This window comes from Lepidochelys olivacea, assembly GCF_965140295.1.
Source record: "Lepidochelys olivacea isolate rLepOli2 genome assembly, chromosome: 8".
NCBI classification, from domain to species: domain Eukaryota; kingdom Metazoa; phylum Chordata; order Testudines; family Cheloniidae; genus Lepidochelys; species Lepidochelys olivacea.
The window spans coordinates 34,141,143-34,158,009 of NC_140418.1; the positions used below are offsets into that span (position 1 = coordinate 34,141,143).

At 42.1% G+C, this 16,867-nt stretch overlaps 1 protein-coding gene across 1 annotated transcript in view; it reads right to left on the reverse strand.

Annotated features, from left to right (window-relative positions):
• HSPA9 (heat shock protein family A (Hsp70) member 9) overlaps nucleotides 1-16,867 on the reverse strand; it is a 32,254-nt gene that overhangs the window by 11,355 nt on the left and 4,032 nt on the right. The window contains exons 3-11 of the mRNA XM_084636667.1: nucleotides 14,576-14,663; nucleotides 14,289-14,470; nucleotides 11,646-11,770; nucleotides 9,681-9,754; nucleotides 9,489-9,595; nucleotides 7,969-8,131; nucleotides 7,071-7,163; nucleotides 4,378-4,587; nucleotides 1,061-1,288 (exon numbers count right to left, since the gene is read on the reverse strand). Of these exons, the coding sequence (XP_084492793.1) occupies nucleotides 1,061-1,288; nucleotides 4,378-4,587; nucleotides 7,071-7,163; nucleotides 7,969-8,131; nucleotides 9,489-9,595; nucleotides 9,681-9,754; nucleotides 11,646-11,770; nucleotides 14,289-14,470; nucleotides 14,576-14,663 (1,270 nt within the window). The remainder of the gene's footprint in view (nucleotides 1-1,060; nucleotides 1,289-4,377; nucleotides 4,588-7,070; nucleotides 7,164-7,968; nucleotides 8,132-9,488; nucleotides 9,596-9,680; nucleotides 9,755-11,645; nucleotides 11,771-14,288; nucleotides 14,471-14,575; nucleotides 14,664-16,867) is intronic.

The following is a 16,867-nucleotide window of genomic DNA, read 5'->3' on the forward strand; positions in this document are numbered from 1 at the left end:
ACAAAGGCAGTCAAAGTGTTTGTCTGGGAGTCAGAGAGAAACAAGAAAATGAGCACTGGAGCCCAATCTTTTCAGTATCCCTGCAAGATGGGGAGAGCATTCTCTATGAGTCCAGACCAGCAAGGGCAGTTTTGGCCATGCATTGTGCTCAGTTATATTAAGTCTCTGCACTAGTTCTCTTCAGAATGATGTGCTGACAGTAACATCATAGCACAGACACATGGCCTGGTTCTGTCCCAAGACAAAAAGCTCAAGAGATTTCTCACCTCATGCTTCTAAAGAGGGGGGAGGGAAGTTGAGTTTATTGGGTTGAAAGCTACCTCCACCCCGACAAAGAAGAGTTACTCACTAATTGGCCTCATTTTGTGTTGGATTTCAGCCTCTCCTTCCACTTGAATTCTGTCTAGGTTTTTGGGTGTGGAAAGGAGAAGAGACTCATCTGGGATTCCCTGCTCTCTTCCCCAATAGCTGCATATTGCAGTGACCCTCATTAGCTAGCTGAAGAAGCCTTCAGCCTCAGATGGTTGTCAGAGAGCAACACAAGGCATATCCTCTCTCTCTGGGGCAGAGGGCTGCCTTAACAGGGCTCCCAGCCCTTGCTGTAGTGAGAACTCATCTTAGCCCTGAGCCCAGAAATGCTACCACTATTAAGCCAGCTGGACCTTCACGGTGTGTTCAATTCCAAACGCCCTTTACCTATTCCCCATATTGGGTGTCCCACCTTCTCCCTCCCCAACCGTAGGATCATGCCCATGCTGCTACCTCTGCACATAGTGCTCCTCCAGTCATGCTACCACAGGCAGCAGAGTGAAACTGTTAAGCTGTTCAGTTTCGTCGGCTGGGCTATGAGGAAAGCACTGAGTGGCATGACTTTGACCCTCCTGGGAAACATGGATAGGGAGAAAAAGCACACTGGTCACAGTGTCCCCATGGGACTTAAATACAGGGAAGGGGCAGAAATAGAACATGGGGCACCCAATGCCTGCTATTGTGCTGTCCCTAAGACAACAGCCCAGGAACTCCATTAGAAGCAGACAGTTGCCACGATGTTTAACCTCACCTGGCTCTTCTTGGTTGGAATTGTCGTGTTCCTGTTGATAAGCTTAGTGAAGACACCTCCCAGCGTCTCAATTCCCAAGGACAAAGGAGTCACATCCAGCAGCAGCACATCAGTGACATCACCAGCTAACACGCCACCTTGAATAGCGGCACCAATAGCAACAGCTTCATCGGGATTAACTGCTTTGCTAGGAGAACGGCCAAACAGATCCTGCACAGTCTGCTGCACCTGAATGAGTACAGAACACAGCCGACGTGTAGGGAACTCCTGTTATCACAGCCTTGCTGCCACAGCCCACCCCATGGCATAATAAAAAATGTATATGAGGAAGGAACCCCTCATTATCTGCCCTCCAACCAGCTGACACTTTTGCCGTTCCCTTCCCCCTACCCCTACTACTTCTGCCATCCAGTGACATATGAGACTAAGCTTCAGGCCCATGACTGGCTCCTACTCCCCGCATCCCTCAATTTGCTCCTCCTAGCACCCAGCTGAGTGGATTCAGGTGCACCCATATTTGCCCTACACCTACATCACCTAGGAGGCCAAAAGACAGATAGCCCCCTCCCCTGGAATACTGTTTCCAACCCAGATAGCCAGCAGTGAGTGACCCAAGGAGGGGAATGGAGAACACTAGCCCCCTGCGAGTTCAATACTCCCACCTACACTGACCCCTAGCTCACCACACAGCAATAACGCAGCAACATTCTGCTCGAGCAGAACAGGGATCACTTATCCCAGCTGGGCACAAGTCAGCATATTCCAGGCTTATTCTCCCCAGTGCCGGGACCAGCTCCGGGGACTGAAATGCAATAGCAAGCACAGAACCATGGGGCAGGCTAGAAAATCCACAGAAAGGAGAGGACACACCTAATCTTGTTTAGTGTATTAAAGAATAAATGAAGCCATATGAAGGGCAACAATGTCTCCAGCCCCTTACTTAATGTGGTGTTTCAGAAGATACTTTGCGCTCCACCTTTTCAGAACAATATGCTGATGAATTTATCAGATCCATGGCTGAAGTATCAGGACAGAAACTCAGCTGGGTGTTTGAAACACCCTACACGGCTCTCAATTCCACTCCAAGGGGCCCACCTTCACCACTGAGATTTTAGCTGATGCTCACAGCTCCTCTGCATCCCAAGCTGCGTTTGTGGAGCAGCCATTTTCTGGACAAGCGAGCACTGAGCTCCTGGGGAGCTGTGAGCACTACTCCAGCTCATCTGCCCATGAACACTCCCTTGATACAGTGAAACACACAGGAAGACCATATAATTAACTGGAAATCTTCCCCCTAGAGGGCATGTTTTACAGTACAAGGGGAAGTATTACTTCTGATCACAGACCTGACGTTTCCTGGAGCACTGGCTGTGTGAGAGCAGTTTCAAGTAATGTCAAATTCCACCCCAGCAGTGGTGTGAATGGGATGGTGTGAACCACCCAGCAGTGGTGTGAACTGGGAAAGATGCAGTACAAGAGGGAGAAAGCTACATTACTGTGTGCAATACACAGGTGCAGATTTCGGTATGGCTGTGCTCAACTCAGCCTGCAGTTAAAGCTTTGAGTGAGAGTAGTCAGGGAAGCGTTATGTAACCTTGCAAGGCCACATGGTGCTAGAAAGGTATAAATAGGATACTGACATTTAAGTAGTGTCTTCCACTCCCAAAGGATTCTCAGTATTTCAGGAAGGGCTTCCCCCACCATGGAAATAAAGTCACAGTGTATAACACTACATAAGAGACTCAGACAGAAGGCTAGGAAAATATTATGCCCAGTTTAAACTGCAGGGACCTTAGTAAGGGAGGATGCAATCACTGGACTTTGGCCAGGACAGTAGCTTTTAGTGACTTCTGTCCTGCAAACCTTACAGTCATTGAAACCTCAGAGTATGTCTACACAGCATTTGAGCACCTGCAGGAGCAGCCTCCCAGCCCTCATCAACAGACTTGGGTTAGTGGGGCTCCTGCTAGTGCTCTGAAAGCAGCTGTGTAGCCAGCGCTTTGAAGTAATCACTCCCAGGCAGACTCTTCCCACCAGGGTACTCTGAATCCTGGATGGCTGTCAGTCACAGTAAGATGGTGATAACATCTGAAGAGTACCACAGCACCTACAGAGTAAAGCAGTCTTTACTGTTCTCCACAGACTGGGAGTGAATAACTGAGGGTACATCTACACAACAAACAAACCCATGGCAGTGAGTCTCAGAGCAAAGGTAAACTGACTTGGGCTGGTGCTGCAAGGCTAAAAATCGCAGTATAGACATTTGGCCTTGGGTTGGAGCCTGGTCTCTGAGATCTCCCCGCCACCCACTGGATTTCGGGGCCTGGGCTCCACACTGCGTCTCTACACTGCTATTTTTAGCCCTGCAGCACAAGCCCATGTCAGTTGATCCGGGCTCTGAGACTCACTGCCATGGGTCTTTTTTTTTTTTGGCTGTGTAGATGCACCCTAAGAGACCTCCAGTAGCAGCATAGTCCACATTCTTGAGGACACCCTTGCACAAGCATGTTCCCCACTGACTTCATGGGAACTGAACAGTTCTTTTTGGAGCTTGGAATCTGAGAACACTAAATCAACACCAGGTGGGTCCTAAATGTTCAAGACTTTGCATGTCAGCAAAGCAAGTCTAAGTCACCTGCTGGTGCTTATCACCACAGTACACAAGAGTCAAGTATATCTAGGTAGCCAGTGCTAAGAGCATAAGGCCAGTGAAACATGTCATCGCTTATGCCAGGGAGCAAACACATACCCAATTATGCATTAACAGCAGGTGACAGAATGACTTCGCTGACAGCCAGAACAGTGAACCTACAAGATCCCTAGATGGCAAAGCTAAGTTGACAACAGGGGGTGAATTCCACAGAAGTCACAAGTCTGGCAGCAGCATACTGACCACACAGCTGTTCTCGCAGGCTAGAGAGAAAGCCTTAAATTCTTAAATCTCAACAGCACTGCTTGTGTTCAGTCCACATCAGGCAGCAGGAGCCAGGAACAGAAATTTGTAACTCCTGCCAACTCTCACTGGTCTTGGGAAGGTTAACTCCATCAGCAGTATCTTCCAGACAGACCCATGGATCAAACACCAACCCAAGGAGGGAGTAGAAATTCTAGTCACATGACCGGCATGCCTGATCATGTCCCCCCTACCCACTCATCCTGCTGACTATATAGACAGCCCTTCACCTACAGCATCGCCAAAGTTTCTGGAATTAGGACTTAGGTCCCCTTTAAAATGCTTTTGTGCAACACAAATAAAAGTGACTCAATCCTTGGACAAAGGTGTTAAGTGGTGTGTGTCACACAGGAACATGCCATACCTTAGGCATTCTGCTCATGCCACCAACCAGAATGACTTCACCAATGTCGCTCTTGCTGACTTCAGCATCCTGCATGGCTTTTTGGCAAGGTGCTACTGTCCTCCTGATCAGATCTGCTACAATCCCCTCAAACTGGGAACGACTCAGCTTCATGTTCAAGTGCTTTGGTCCAGAAGCATCCATAGTAAGGTAGGGCAAGTTAATGTCCGTCTGCAAAACAAGAATTCACTGGTTATTAGAAGCAGGGAATCAAGACAAGCAACTATATGTGGCTTTCAGTGTTGTCACAGTTCAACAGATAACTGATCACTTACAGATGAAGCCAACAGGTTTCTGTAAGAATACCTTTAGGACTCTTTTGAAAAACATACTGAGTTTTTACACATATTTTAAGATTTCTGTATATCTTTACCCCATCCCCTATTGCCTCAGTTTAAGGAGGCTGGTCACCTTTTATATTAAGGTTCCAGTTACAAATGGCTTATAAAGGATAAATTATTAATATTATAAGCAGGTTACAGACATGATCTGCTTATGTTAGATGTTTATAACCATGGCTATAAGCAATCCATTGACCCATTAGACTTTAAAAATCTAACGATTGACATTTTAATAAATGGTTAATCAGTTAAATTATAAACTACATCTAAACAGAAACTTAACATTAAGTGCAACCACAGAATCTCTATGGTTAAGACAAATCTCATGTATTCTACCCAGTTTCTTCAGTGGTGGAACTTTACTGTACATTTACCTTTTTAAATTTTATAAAGCTGAGTCAGGCCCTGTTCACAGTAACTTTGCAGAGCTGTGAATTGTTTGCTGTAACCAACATGTGTAAACACACAGGAATGGGAGTCTAGAAACAAAAACCCACTAGCACCTTATTACATGCAATGTTTTTTATCAAGAGCTTCACATTTCACATCACAGAGGTTAAAAAAAAAATCGAAGTAGAAGAAAGTGACAAAACCCTGCAAGATAGAGCACATGCATATTTTCTGTTAAGAGAGTATAGAAAAATTCACCAGATACCCCTCATTTCTTATGTGGTTTTTTTTTTAAATACAAGACAGCCTACTCCGCTGGGGTTAAACATTCAGCAACAACAAACTGTTTCCTCACAAACCAAACAATCTCTATTTTATAACATTTATGCTTGAGAACAAAGCCAATTGAACATTTTACAACAATGATTTCCATTTAAAGTTAAGCACCAGGCATTACAATTTAAAATGCTCATTTTCTCTATTTATGCAAGAGGTTTAAAATCCAGTGTCCCTGCTTATAAGTCCACTGCACTAATTTGAAGTGAGGCACAGCAAAACAGCAGCAAAAGTGCTGAGTCATGCTGACACTACAAATCACTGCAAAACATTAATGCCTCAACACACACGAACTTGATGGAGAAAGTTTGCAAAATCAGAACGGGTCCCTTGTTATAGACTAAAGCCAAGCTCTCTCCTCTTAAATAGCAAAGTCAATAAAGTCATATCAGAAGACTTTCCTGAAGGCTCTTCCTTATTTAACTCTTACTGGTGCAGTACAGAAGCATTTTCTGGCAGAATGGAGTGTATTTTCTAATGTAGTGTATTTTCTTTCTCCGGTGAGCTGGCAAACCAGAATCTGTTATGCCCTTGTCAGAACTATGTATCCATTGTGACTGACCTAAGGACCATGCTTCCTGTGATCTCCCCACTTTGCCAAAGAAAACTCCCACTCAGAAATAACAGTTCTTAACACTATTCAAATCCTGGAAATTGGAAACAAAGACTCGAACTCAGACACTGTCTAGTTGACTTCAACAACATTTAAATGAGACTGCTCCCTTCAATGAAAAATAATTAATCATTAGCAACGGATAAAGAGAGGGGTCTGGAAGCATCTGATAGGTGAAGCAGAGGGTGGGGGAAGCGATCCTTGGAATCTGCTCTCAGTGTCTCATGACTAACTCCCTTGTGTGCAGCTTTTAAAAGAGTAGTTTTTTTTAAAAACAGATTTTCTTCATTATGCAAATAAATGGTTCAGTCAGTGGTTACATTTAAAACTGTAAGATTTTGAATAGCTAGAAGTAAAGCCAGAATGTATCAGAAGCAGGATTATCAGCAATTCAATTCCTTGAGGCCCTCCAGAGTTCTGGAATAAGTAGCATGCAGACACTGGAATGCGTTACCTAGGGAGGTGGTAGAATCTCCTTCCTTAGAGGTTTTTAAGGTCAGGCTTGACAAAGCCCTGGCTGGGATGATTTAACTGGGAATTGGTCCTGCTTTGAGCAGGGGGTTGGACTAGATGACCTTCTGGGGTCCCTTCCAACCCTGATATTCTATGATTCTATGATTCAGACATGAGAACAAGGTCAGATATTCCTACAGGAGAGAGAGGACATATTTTGGGGTCAAAGCTAACAGGATTAATATTCCTATCCCGGAGGCAGAAACTGCCGCTGTTGTCCTAAGCCTCAAGCAATTACCTTGCATCACCTAACAGATGTTCAGTTTTCTCTCAGATTGTTAATACCAATACTAGCTTATCAAAGCATTTCCCCCATGATGTCCTTTGCACATACTCAAGTTTGTTTTATCAACCCAAATTACTGCCTTCGCATTTGGCTGGTCTTTTACCTGTTAAATAAAATGTGCGAAGTGACATATCAAAGTGGCCAACTAATGCACTTTATTGTACAGTCATCTCACCTGCACAGATGAAGAGAGCTCACATTTGGCTTTTTCTGACGCTTCTCTCACTCTCTGAAGAGCCATGTTGTCTTTAGTCAGGTCAATGCCCGTCTAACCAATAAGAAATGTGTGTTAACAAAAAAACCTGTCAGTCTCCAGAAACCCAGAAGCCTGCAGCTGATATTTGCTGTAGGTCACCCCTGCCCCACTGTACTAGAAAGACATCTGCAAAAATTAGAATTTGAGTCCTAGTGCTTTGTCTGCTTATCCCCCACGCTTGTAACCATAATGATAAATACGTGTATTTCACATACATTAGCCCTAACCACCAAGTGAAGTAGTTTTGTAGTGATATATCCATTAACGATTAGAAGTATTGGAGCAGACACCGTACCTTGCTGAAGGTAACACTGGATCAATGACTGAGTTATAATTAAACTGCACAAATTTTCCAGCTGCCACCCTTGTGCTCCATCTATTAGGCAGTAGCATCATGCAGCACTGATGGATTTATGCGGCCAATTCCCTTGTAATATGAAAGGGGGGTGAATTATCTGTAGGACAACCCCATAGAGACAGTGTCAAAGGAACAGAAGTCTTGCTATTCTGTTTGACCTAGACTCCTGTGAGATGTCCGCTCTTTAATTCGTATTTATTTTTTGACAAATATGAGGCAGAATACTAAAATATGAGGCAGAATACTAAAGAGCAATCCAAGTAATTTTAATACCCTACACTTTTAGCATTTAGGTTAATAGTCAACTAAAACTCAAAACATACCAATACAGAAGAGGATCCTCATCCTTCTGAAGTAATTTGAGATTCCCTAGCTTTGAGAATTGGTTTTCAAAGCATTCTCAGTAACACAATCAAAATTACACATGGCATGTTATCTGTGCAAACAGATCTCATTTACCTCTCTCTTGAATTCCTTGACAATATGCTGCAGCAAGGCCTGGTCAAAATCTTCACCACCCAAGAAAGTGTCACCATTGGTAGATTTCACCTCAAAGACTCCCTTCTGAATTTCCAAAATAGAAATATCAAAAGTGCCACCACCCAAGTCATACACTGCAATACTAAGACAGAAAACAGAGAGACTATATGTCAACACCCTTTAAAGACAAAGTTTTTTGGCTTGAACACTTTCAAACTCATGAGACAGAGGTGCGGACAGTCATGTGAACCTTTACATTGCATGCATAGGCTATTGTCTACAAAGATGAAGGCTGATAGTGGGCCTGATCCTGCATTCCTTACACACCAAAAGTCCCCATTTGAAGACATCTGACTCCTATTTAAACTGAGAGCTTGTGGTGCACAAGGAATGCAGGATCACGCCCACTATGTAATTTCAGCACCTGGTTTACTGTACTATTCAATTATTTCATCTCCTGGAGTACTGATGAATAGTAAGTTTCCCCTAAAGAAGCCTTCTCTAAAGAGGGAGTCACCAAGCTGACATAATCAGCCCATTCCATGCACATCTGGAATTTCTGACTTCAAATGAGAGTTCTGGGTGCACATGGACTACATGATTTTGCCATTATGTAACCTTGGTCATTTCTACTACCTGCCTTACTAGGGAAGGCCTCTCCAGGGGAACTTCTTATTTACCAATGCTCTGTGCCTACCACTGACCAAACTAGAAAGTTTGGAACTGGATATTGCAGTTCAATCAGCCTTAACATTTGTATTAAAAAGAGAGAACATTTGTATTAAAAAGAGAGAACATTTGTGGTTTGCCTCCCATAAAGTCATAAGGCAAATTAAGGTATGGCGCTAAAGCCCCAGCATTTCAGAGTTATCAGACAGCTTTTGGGAAAGGCTGGGGGAAGCAGAGAATGCTTACACAGCACTATAAACTAAGAAAAATTCTCTTCAACATGAATTTACAGTTTGTAAGATCTATCACAGCAAAATTGTTATGGTAATACTGACATGCAGAGGATAATAAAAATAAATTTCTTAACAGGTACATCAGGAAACAAATGCTTTCCAGGGAAGAGATCTTGTCGCCTACATGCCAGTAAACCAGAACCTGGATAGAGATTTTTATGCCACATTTAAGCTTAAATATAACAAACCTCTCAACTCAATCATCTTGAAGAACCACACTAAGAAACTGTTATTACTAACTACGGTTGAGTGTGCTTAATTTAGAGGTGTGCAGTTGTGCTGCTGTGGAACTACTGCTAACTAATTTAAGATGCAGTTTTGGAATGAACATCTAAGATTCGGGGTTTGTTTTTTTTAAAACTGCTAAGAATGGAATAAAGCTCTGAGAGCAACTGCATAAAACAGATTACTGTGTGATTAGTTGAGCAATTAAGCCTGAACTAGGATTTTAAGAAACACAAAGTCTTAAATTATTTACAAAACAGAACCCTAAAGTGCTCTGGCTAAGAGGGATGGGGATTACTAGCAGACATTTACACTTTGTCTTCAGACTTGTCTAGACCATAAGCCAGGGCAGCAGCAGTTGGTTCATTAATCACCCTCAGGACGTTGAGTCCAGAAATCTGCCCAGCATCTTTAGTAGCCTGGAAAAGAGAAGAAAGTTGACCAGTGAGAGAAGTTAAAATCTCTGCTTACACACACAGGAAACACAGGAGCATGTGACCCTACCTGCCTTTGAGAATCATTGAAGTAAGCAGGGACAGTGATGACAGCGTTCTTTGCTGAGTGTCCCAGGTAGTTTTCTGGAAAAGAAAAAACAGCAAGTTATTGTAGTTAACAACAACTTCAGACCCACTCTAAATCGTTGGTACATTGTTTATACTCCCTTAGCTATAAACAGAATAGGGGTCCTCAATCTGGGCTTTGTGACTTCCCTCCTTTTATGGAGAGATGGGAGAGGGTCCCAAAGCTTTTTTCCATTTTTAACATGGGGGTCACAGTATAGAAGAGCTCGTGACCTCTTAGAATAGCAGTCACCTCAAGACATTTCTATGCTTTCCACTAGTGATCAGACAAAACTGGTTAGTGTGAATTCACATATAACATTTGCAGACTTTGCTTTTATAGGGAGTAAAAAACAATCCTGAGGCTATTCCTTTACTTTGGAATGTCTTATATTTGGTCAACAGACTGCTTACCCATTGGCGCTCATTTGTATGATTTGTTTGTCCAGTATAAGTATTTTCCACAGCAGGAGGATATACTGCAGATTAACGTTGGCACATAAAAATGTAATTTATGGTTAATCAGAAAAGCTCCTAGTTTTCTGGCACATCCCTATTCAATATCACAACTTGCTGTTCTCTTTCAATTAATATTGGAAGTAGAAAGTCATCACTAAACACAACAAACCTGTTCAAATATTTGGATGCACACTACCCATCCCAGAGACGTCACAGTACTTTATTTGCTTTAATATCCTTACAGCATTTCTAGCCAATCTAGTTTACAGCTTTTGCGGTGACTGGCCTATCTGGGATATGGGTTGGCCTGCTGCACAACACTAAAGACTGCCATTTCCAGAATCTGCAGGCAATCTCTACCCTGCTGTACACTGCAACTCAGTCTTCTAGGCCTGTCCTTCCATCCCTGCTAGGCCTTGGTAGCTACTGCAAGGCCGAATAATCTATGTATAGTCAACACCCACGTGCAGTCTTACTTGTCATCACTTGATATTGGGGTGCACAAGTACTCTCCAACCCAGACAGCAGGTGAGGAGCAGTGAGAGCTCCAAAACTAAATGTCAAACTACCCCACCCTATTGTAGTTGGGGGATTTCCTTGAGGTCACAGTAGGCGTGGAAGGGGAAAGCATCTCCAGCTCTGTGGGCCATCGGCCTGGCAGAGCTCCACAGCCACCACTAGCTAGGGAGAAGTACTTCACAACATGGGGTCCCTTTAACATTTCTTCTCTTGATGATGGGTATCAACTAGCCATGTAAGAACCAACCCACCCATCATCATTCCCATCAGTCTACTAGCCACATAATGCAACTGGGCAGAGCTTAACTCCACGTGTAGAAAAGCAGCAGATTTAGGAAGCTGACATGTTACAGCTAGCTAGGCAGAGGACCGAACCCTGTCTGAATAGGAAGTCAAATAGTTGCTGTATAGACCAAAGGCTAGTAGGTATTTGTGACAGCAGCCGCTATGCCAAAGGAGGCAAGTATTAGGAGTTTGTAAATGGCAAGTTTCACAATATGCACGGTTATCTGGAAGAGATGAATAAGCATGTACAGGATCCTGGGAGGAGGAAGGAGTGTGCACTACTTCACAGCCAGCAGACATGACTGACATTTTGTTTGAAACACGTATTTCAAGACTCTGCAAATTGAGACTTCGAATAAGAGCAATCAAGATAAAGCTTTGCCTGAAGCTGTAACTCTGTCAAATACCCTGACTTGGTCAGAACAAAATTAAGGGTCCTTCACTCTCCCTGAGGGTAAAACATAGCCTACTACCTTATCCCTACACAATCTGATGTAACTCAGGCCATGGTTTAGAAGGGTTCTAGAAGGAAGTTTTTATTAGGGCTGTAGTATGCTCAATATATTTATCAGACACCTAGTACCAATACCATGGTTAAACTTGTGCTCAAACAAGTTAAACAAGGTAAACACCTTGCTGTACCAACCTGCAGTCTCCTTCATCTTCATTAATACAAAGGCACCAATTTGGCTTGGAGAATACAGCTTCCCATGCGCTTCTACCCAGGCATCACCATTAGAGGCACGGACAATTTTAAAAGGAACATTTTTACTGAAACACAAGAATTTCACATTGTGTAAAGTTTCTCTAGATAACACTGAATGCATCACACAAGACTTTAAATCATGATTTGAAGACTTCAGTAACTCAGCCAGAGGCTGGGGTCTATTACAGGGAGTGGGTGGCCGATGGTCTGTGGCCTGCAACATACAGAAGGTCAGACTAGATCATCATGATAGACTAAAAGGCCAGAAGGGACCATGAGTCTAAGCCCTACGGTGAATACACAGCTGGTATTGCTGGTTAATCTGAAATTGGCAAAACATAGTGACACCTTGGTTTTAAAGGGAGAGATCCTACAGTAAACCTTCCCCTAACAGCCTCAGATGTAAGGGAGGCATCTGACAATACTATTTGCAATGGTTTTCATCCAGGATCTTTGCATTTCTTGGAAAAGGTCAATACCAATGAGTTTGATTCAGCTCTGATGTATCCTGGCATCAGTTACAGGTAAGAACCCTGAGTAAGCTCAGGGTCGTCCAATTTGCTCCCTCCCGAAGGGCCCTATACAGGCTGTCAGCCTCCTGACACCACTCTTCACTCAACTCTGAAATATGGACTCTGGAGCCCTCATTTGCTGCACTGCAGTTGGTGGCTGCTCTCCTTTCACTCTACCCTTCTAGCATTGCAACCGTTCAGCTACGCAGCCCAATCTCGCTGCCCATTAAGTTCCTTACTGCTGTCCTCCCCACTTTTCCTTTCAGCCACTCTTCCCCCATTGCTCTTCTCTGAGTACCTACCAGAACACTCAGTTTTTATCACTTACACAAGACCTAAAATGTGCCGTTGCTACAGAAGTTATGATTAGAACCCAATCTGTGTGCACATTACTCTAATCCAGCAACACAGTCTCACTGTAACCTGTCCTTTCACATCCCCCAGCTCCTTTGTTTTTTCTTATATGCATGTCAACTCGTTTGTTTGGTTTTTTTGTTACACAGTAGACTTGTAAGCTCTCTGGGGCAAAGACAGTGTTTTCGGAGTGCTGTAAAAATAACTATCAGAACCTCTCACTTGCTTAAGTCCAAAATAACGTAAGGCCTATACCTTCAAAAAAACAGAATGTTTAAAAACTTTCACACTAATCTGTGTTGGACAGAGTAATTTTGCATAAAACACCTGCAGAAGATTCAGTTTATAGACTCAGGTACACCCAACTTTCTGCAGTATTTTGCAGAAAGTGCTGAGATTAAGGATCTACATTAAGTTATAAACACATAAGAATTTCTGGGCACACAATAAAACCAATGAGCACTGAACCTGAACAGTTTCATTTAAGAATCCCAGTGTAAACTGTGCCATGAATGCAATTATGCAAACTTTAATTGACGTTAAACAAGATCAAACAAGTGGTCCACGTAGTCCAGAAGCCATCCTCTGACAGTGGCCATCATCAGCTGATTCAGAGGTAGATGCAAGAAACCCAATGGTGGAAAATTAAGAGATAACAGAAATCTTTTCCAGAGGTGTAGGTTAAGCCCCCCCATCAGCTAGTGGTTGGCTTATATTTCTCATCCACTTCAATATCTAACCATATTTTGAATCCCATAACTCTTGGCCTCCAATATCCTGTGACAATAAATTCCACAGGTTACTTTATGCACTAGATAGAAAGTATTTTCCTTAATAAATTGCAGGCATGCTGCTTTCCTTTTCATTAAATGTTTTTGTATTATGAGAGTTTACTAAAGTGAGGAAAATAGCTTTCGAGTAGGACAAGCCACTAGAACTGAATTGCAATCCAGAGAGAAGTGGCCATTAAATTACTGTTCTTCTCCCTCTCATGAAAGGTAACAGCTATTCAGTATTCCAATCACAAGGCATCTGCTCAGAACTTTTATATGACAGACATTATGTAGAAACTATAACCTTCCTTAAAAAGAAAAGGAGTACTTGTGGCACCTTAGAGACTAACCAATTTATTTGAGCATGAGCTTTCGTGAGCTACAGCTCACTTCATCGGATGAAGTGAGCTGTAGCTCACGAAAGCTCATGCTCAAATAAATTGGTTAGTCTCTAAGGTGCCACAAGTACTCCTTTTCTTTTTGCGAATACAGACTAACACGGCTGCTACTCTGAAACCTATAACCTTCCTTGTAATTCAGTGAATATTACGTGTGCAGTGTTCTATACAATGCGGACTCAATCAGAAGTAAGATGCAGGAAACCCTCAGGGCAGGGGCTCTCAGGGTTCTGTACAGTACAAAGTACAGTCAGCACTTTGTCATTTGATCCATTCCTCCTGCCAATGCAGACAGCACCAGCTATATTGCATTGTCAAGAACCAATTACAAGTCCGCCCCTAAAAAGCTTAAAAAGCATCATTAATAAATGCAGTGAAACACAGGCTAAACTTTTGAGGAATATGAGCAAACATGGGATTCTATGCACCGAGTACCATGTCCCACCATGTAGAAACAGCACTTTGTTTTAGGCCATGCATGGGCATGCTGCACTCTGCAAATTCTCTTTCCAGAACTGGGGAATAACGTTAATTAGTTTTACTCACATATCTTTCTGTACTTCAGAATCATCATAGCGCCGTCCAATGAGACGTTTGGTAGCATAGAATGTATTCTGTGGGTTAGTTACAGCCTGTCGTTTAGCTGGCATCCCAACCAATCGTTCACCATCAGCTGTAAATGCTACAACAGATGGGGTAGTTCTGGCACCTTCGGCGTTTTCCAGCACCTACGTAAAAATGGTGAGAGTCTATAACGCAGGAAAACCACCTGCAAAAGCGGCAGCACTGATTCCCTCCCTTAGATAAATTGTTATACACTAGTAGTTACTCACCTTTGCTTGTTTTCCTTCCATAACTGCCACACAGGAGTTAGTTGTGCCCAAATCAATACCAATAACAGCACCTTTGACTGCTTCTGAGCTGCAAAATATATTTAAAACAAAATGTTAGGGTTACTGCTAAAGGAGGATGCAACCAGTGAAACAACCAAAAAGCTTTCTCTCCCAGCAAGATGATGTGGGGAGCGGAGGAATTACCTTTCAACCAGATTCTACCTGCAGTTGGGGAAGCAAATCCATTTTCCACTCTAGAGTAATAGAGGAAATTGGAGAACAACCGAGCCTATGTTGGAAATCAACTTAGTATCAGCAAATTGTGGTTCTGTATTAGATTTGGTCATTCCAGGCATACGTTGTGTCTAAATTCTTACTCGTTTTCGATGTTCCACTGTGAAATCCCCTGGACTTTTTATTGGCTAGCATCACGCTTTAAATACTTAAGAGTCTGTATGCTATTTGTGAATGTGGTCCTTCAAATACTGATGTCAAATCAGTTCTAACATCCCTAAACATCAAGTCTTTCATATGAAAGGCCTAATTCCACTTGGGGAGAGGGAGTAAATCTAAAATAAGCAAGGCTGTCAAGCGATTAAAAAAAATTCATCGTGATTCATCACACTGTTAAACAATAGAATATTGCTGAATATATTGAATATTTAAATATTTTTGGATGTTTTCTACATTTTCAAATATATTAACTTCAATTACAACACAGAATACGAAGTGTACAGTGCTCACTTTATTTTTATTACCAGTATTTGCACTATAAACAAAATAGCATTTTTCAATTCACCTAAGTACTGTAATGCAATCTCTTTATCATGAAAGTTGAATTTACAAATGTAGAATTACGTACAAAAAACCTGCATTCAAAAATAAAACAATGTAAAATTTTAAAGCCCGCAAGCCCATTCAGCCAGTCGCTCAGACATACATTTGTTTACATTTGCAGGAGATAATGCTGCCCGCTTCTTGTTTATGTTACCTGAAAGTCACAACAGGCGTTCTCATGGCACTGTTGTAGCTGGCATCCCAAGATATTTACGTGCCAGATGCGCTAAAGATTCATACGTCATCCCTTCATGCTTCAACCACCATTCCAAAAGAAAATGCGTCCATGCTGATGACGGGTTCTGCTCGATAACAATCCAACCCAGTGCATGTTCATTATCATTATCTGAGTCAGGTGTCACCAGCAGAAAGTTGATTTTCTTTTTTGGTGGTTCAGGTTCTGTAGTTTCCATATCGGATTGTTGCTCTTTTAAGACTTCTGAAAGCAAGCTCCACACCTCGTCTCTTAGATTTTGGAATGCATTTCTGATTCTTAAACCTTGAGTCAACTGCTGTAGCTATCTTTAGAAATCTCACATTCGTACCTTCTTTGTGTTTTGTCAAATCTGCAGTGAACGTGTTCTTAAAATGAAGAACATGTGCTGGGTCATTATCCAAGAGTGCTATAACAGGAAATATATGGCAGAATGCAAGTAAAACAGAGCAGGGGACATACAATTCTGCCCCAAGGAGTTCAGTCAGAAATTTAATTAACGCTTATTTTTTTAACAAGCATCATCAGCATGGAAGCACATCCTCTGGAAGGGTGGCCGAAGCACATCTGGCACGTAAATACCTTGCGATGCCGGCTACAAAAGTGCCATGCAAATGGCTGTTCTCACTTTCAGGTGACATTGTAAATAAGAAGTGGGCAGCGTTATCTCCCTTAAATGTAAACAAACTTGCTTATTTTCGAGATTGGCTGAACAAGAAGTAGGACTGAGTAGACTTGTAGGCTCTGAAGTTTTATATTGTTTTATTTTTGAATGCAGTCATGTAACAAAAAAACAAAAATCTACATCTACATTCAGGAGAAGGTTCACCTCATACCATTTTGTAGTGCAGTCTGAAATACTATTTCTTTTGTTTATCATTTTTACAGTGCAAATATTTGTAATTAAATATAATATACACATTGATTTCAATTACAACACAGAATATATATGAAAATGTAGAAAAACATCCAAAATATTAAACAGCATATCAATTGAAATTTATTAAACAGTGCAATTAAAACTGTGATTAATCGTGATTAATTTTTGAGTTAATAGTATGAGTTAACTGCGATTAATCGACAACCCTAAAAAAAAGGTTAAACTGATCAGAATTACCGGCAGTAGCTTTTTATCTGACACTTGCAATAGTTCCCCTACACACAGTTTTGATTACAAATTCCCATGAAAAGCCTATTCCCTGCATGCTAACCTGGAAAATCTGTAACAGATTTATTCATTC